This window comes from Neltuma alba, unplaced genomic scaffold, assembly GCF_004799145.2.
Source record: "Neltuma alba isolate B1F8T4 unplaced genomic scaffold, ASM479914v2 tig00011683_pilon, whole genome shotgun sequence".
Lineage (NCBI taxonomy): Eukaryota > Viridiplantae > Streptophyta > Magnoliopsida > Fabales > Fabaceae > Neltuma > Neltuma alba.
The window spans coordinates 10,096-14,245 of record NW_021636322.1 but is presented as its reverse complement, the minus strand read 5'-3'; the positions used below and the strand labels follow the sequence as shown (position 1 = coordinate 14,245).

Genomic DNA, 4,150 nt, shown 5'->3' with positions numbered 1-4,150 from the left:
AGTTATGAACTGTTGAGATGATATGTTAATGGTATAGAGCATTAACTTATGTACTTTCACAATAGAACATCAAATCTAAATCATTTAGATTCATCTGATCATCAACCACTGCAGCGAAACGTATACGCTTAGCAACACGCTCGTTAAAATAAGAGAAAGGCATGGACGACGATGGAGGATGGGGAATCTCCAGCCCCGGCCTTGTATGCATGCCACGTGTCCAGGCGATATTTGTAAGCCTCCATTAATGACCATGTCACGCTCGCGCCGTTAAAATAATGCGAGCTTGACTTTTCATGCATGCCAGATTTTAGATCGTAGGTATGGACTTATTGCTCAACAAATTAATAGGACCCAACGGGGCAAAACCAATTGGCCCTTCCATTGTTATATAAACACGTGAATGGTATATATATACCTACAAGGGGACAGCAAAACCATCAAAGGTTTTGCACATACGACTTTTTCCAGATTTGTTTTCAAATGGGGAAAAAAAATCTAGGACAAAAATAACATTATTCGATCCAATTACACACATATACAATATACACCCTACGCCGTCCGTGGGCCCTCGATATCTAAAACACAAGCAAGTTGTTGCCGATGTCATACCCCAGTTTCTCCAAATTCGGCTGCACTGCAAATTGAATCATGGGTGGTGGCCCACAAGCTAATGCCAGCGTGTCATCGGATGCCTTGGGGGCATGCTCCCTCAGGATATCCGCAGTGATGAAACCCACACTATATTCCCACCCTTCACGCTTGCTTTCTTGCACCACGTACCACACCTTGAACCGCTCGTCCTTCTTAGCCCACTCGTCGAGCTCTTCTCTCAGCAGAATATCATCCTCCGTCCGGTTCGCATACACAACATGCATCTCGGTTCGGTCCTCTGGGTCCTTCAGAATGGCTTGCGCCACCTGATAGACGGGTGTGATACCTGTCCCACCGGCCAACATGGCTAGCCTCTTCGCAAACTTGGGCTTCCCGTGATCCAAAAACTGACCTCTTCCAGTGTACTCTATGTGGCCGAGCGGACCCTTCACTTCCACCACAGAACCGATGGGAAGCGAGTCCAAGTGCTGAGACATGAGCCCGCCGTTGGGGAACTTGGGGTGCACCCCTTTGAAGTAGATCTTGACCACCAGATCAAAATACCCCACTTCATCCACGCTGGTGGTGGGAGTGTAAGCTCGCATGCACAGCTTATCCTCAATGGTAGCACATACGAATATGTGCTTTCCCACCGGCAGACCCATGATTTGGTCTTCGGAGGGTAGCGCAAAACGGAAAAGCCTCACGTCGTGCGAGATGGACGTTTTGGAGACGAGCTTGCATGGGATTTTCTCACGTGGGTTGAGGGCCGCGCTGCGTAATGGTGGGGCTTCCGTGATTGGGGTTAAGTGGCTGATATCGCCATTGCCGTGCAGGGAGGTGTTGGGCGACGAGTCGGGGGAGGCGTAACCGGTAGTCATGAGCTCACCAATTCGGTAGTCCTCAAGCATTTTCTTTGCTTTGTCGGAATGGATGGCTTCGAACTCTTCGGTGCAGTCGGTGCCGGCGTTGATGAGGATGCTATCGGCGCCGCCGGGGTGATCTTTGAGGAAGCGAGTGCAGTCATAGACATGGCCGTGAACGATGATCCAAGCAGAGTCAGGGGAAGTGTGCCTTTTGACTTCAAAGATGGAGTACATATTTGAAGTTGTGTTCATGAAGGGCGTTGAGACACTCTTCTTGAGGCTGGGGTTGGACTCTGAAGTTTGCTCAAGGTGTCTTTCCTTGGTCATCCACCCACCAGATTGGTTCCCTGGTAAGGTCGGGTGCTCAAATACAATTCCAATCTCCCCTTTATGGGGCCTGCACACATTGGTTTTCACCTTGAACCAGCAATTGTTCATCATGCCCTGCGCCACCAAAGCCCAAAGCACTCAGATTTGAATAAAGTAAACGACAAGGAGATAAAAACAGTTCAAAGAATTATTTTTACCAATATATTATTCTCATTAAGAACATTGACCATAGTGCTGATGCAGTTGACGTACAGCCATTGATATTAACATATATTCACTCAATTAAAGTGCACAATTTTAACATTTTTTTTAATGATGGTCGTTTGGGAATAATCTCACGCATCAATGACGCCGTGGCCCACCCATAAGCTATTAAAAGATGAAAGTGACAGGGGATATTACAGCGAAAGTGTTAAAAACGTCCTCTCCCCAAATATTTTTAATCTGTGGTAATTTAGAAATAATAAAAATCCCTCACAAAGAAGCCGAACTCCTGTGCGGAGGCAGTTAAAGGGATCCAATAGTTGAGGGCCTGATGTTGAATTTACCAAGGGGTTCAAATAATAGAAGCTATGAGTGAGATAAATCCGGTGGGGTGCGTGATGAACTGACAGTTTTTCCATGAAACAAAGGGAATGAAATATTTAACGGAGACGCGTGAGCACGTACCATGACATTCCAAATGAGCTTGTCAGGTTGGGTGTTGAGGGCCTCGTCCCATGCTCGCACTGCGATTTCCTTGGCTCCGAGAAGGTCCAGCACCTCCACCTCCAGCGACCAGAAACACCAGCACCAATATTTGCCGTACTTGTTCGGCTTCTCCGGGTGTTCCAACGTGGCCACTAACCACGTTTCCCCGCCGTTCAACGTCACCTCCACACGTGTCACCTTTCTTCCGCCCCCTGCACAGTACCCCATGGATATCTTTATCACGCGTTTGCGGAGCAAAATTACTATTATAGATACATCGCCGCCTGACTCCCTCTCACCCTCAGCTTACCCAGAATCTAAACTACGAACTTTAAAAAAAGAAAACAGAAACAAACACTAACCAGAATATGCATAGCCCCTCAGCACATACGGCATCTGAGTAGTCCAGGAGTTTATGGGCAAGATCTCCTCGTGACAAGGCGTGGTTATCACAGAGTTTATGTTGAGCTCGTTGATTATGTACTCTGGCTTGTACCACCAAGCTGCAGTCATTCAAATATAATTAACAAGTTGGGATTAGCAAATGTTTCGTCTAAGCAAACGAAGGAAGCGGGACGCCTCGCGAGCAAACATACCGCCAGGGAAAACAAGTACAAGTGCAGAGCGCATTACCTTCAGCGTTGGCGAGCTCGGCATCCACGTGGGAGGGAAGTACTCTGTTGTCCTTGTAATGGTAATAGTTGCCCGATTCTTGTGGAGTCACAATGATACGCTTGAGCCACTTTACCATGCGGCCACCAATGAAACCCGGTATGATCATCCTCACCGGAAACCCGTGATCCGGAGCCAATTGTTCTCCGTTTTGCATATATGCGATGATGATGTCGCGAGCCGGATCCATGGCTATCTCTCTCTTGATGCTTGTGCCGTACTTGGACCCACCTCCACCCGGCAGATCCTCAGCTCCCTCGAAGCACACGTGTAATGCCCCTTTCGTCCGGCTATAGATCCCGCACCTCTTGAGCAAGTACCTTAACGGCACCCCTCTCCAGACCGCAGTGGAAACCGCAGCCGCGCCCCAGTTAAAACCGATGCTCTGTTTTACCATGTTTTGTTCTTTCCTCCTATTCCCAGCGCACACCAGCGTCACCGGCAGCTCCCGGCTCGGGAACTCGTTGACCAGTTCGTCCATAGTGAATTGGGCGGGGCGTTTCACGAGGCCACAAACCTCGATGGTCCAGTCATCCCAGCGCGCATTAGGGACGGCGCCGTGGTTGCGGACATAGTGGAGTGGGACGGGGGTGATGAAGCCGTGATGCATGAGGCGGGTGAGGGGTGGCTCCGAGTTGAAGGGGTGTTTCCCTGTGAGGCGGACCAAGGAAGCGTTGCGTTCGATCCAGCAGTCGGCGGTTCCGTCATCGCGGGGATCAAAGATGGGCGCCTCCACTTCGGTGTTAGCCTTTCGTATTAGGTCTTTCAACTCGTCGGCGTCGTTCTCATCTTCGCTGGAGGAATCCAAGTCCATTAGCAAGGGTTCGGATCTCACGGGCTTGGGAGGGAAGTTAAAATGAGGGGGGACGTTGAAGGAATGAGCGACGGCGTTTAAAGGGCCAGCGTATTGACGGTTGTCGATGGAAGCCGCCATGGAAAATATCGACAGAGAAAGAGAGAGGAAGTAAAAGAGCTTTTGTGGTGTGGTGTTAGGGAGC

At 49.3% G+C, this 4,150-nt stretch overlaps 1 protein-coding gene across 1 annotated transcript; it reads right to left on the bottom strand.

The window, feature by feature from the left end:
- Positions 1-496: 496 nt before the first annotated feature.
- LOC114716633 (inducible nitrate reductase [NADH] 2) lies at positions 497-4,150 on the bottom strand. Its single transcript, XM_028901663.1, has 4 exons — positions 3,114-4,150; positions 2,843-2,983; positions 2,460-2,692; positions 497-1,904 (listed from the first exon to the last, which is right to left on the bottom strand). Exons 1-4 carry the CDS (start codon positions 4,084-4,086, stop codon positions 579-581), a joined length of 2,673 nt encoding a protein of 890 aa, XP_028757496.1. The 5' UTR covers positions 4,087-4,150; the 3' UTR covers positions 497-578.

What these genes read in the sequence shown, in the direction of transcription:
- LOC114716633 (XM_028901663.1), bottom strand. Translation starts at nt 4,086, where the DNA reads ATGGCGGCTTCCATCGACAACCGTCAATACGCTGGCCCTTTAAACGCC. An exon ending in CGAGCTCGCCAACGCTGAAG is followed by an intron (nt 2,984 to 3,113) that starts GTAATGCGCTCT and finishes GAATGACTGCAG; the next exon opens with CTTGGTGGTACAAGCCAGAG. An exon ending in AGCTCATTTGGAATGTCATG is followed by an intron (nt 1,905 to 2,459) that starts GTACGTGCTCAC and finishes TTGGTGGCGCAG; the next exon opens with GGCATGATGAACAATTGCTG.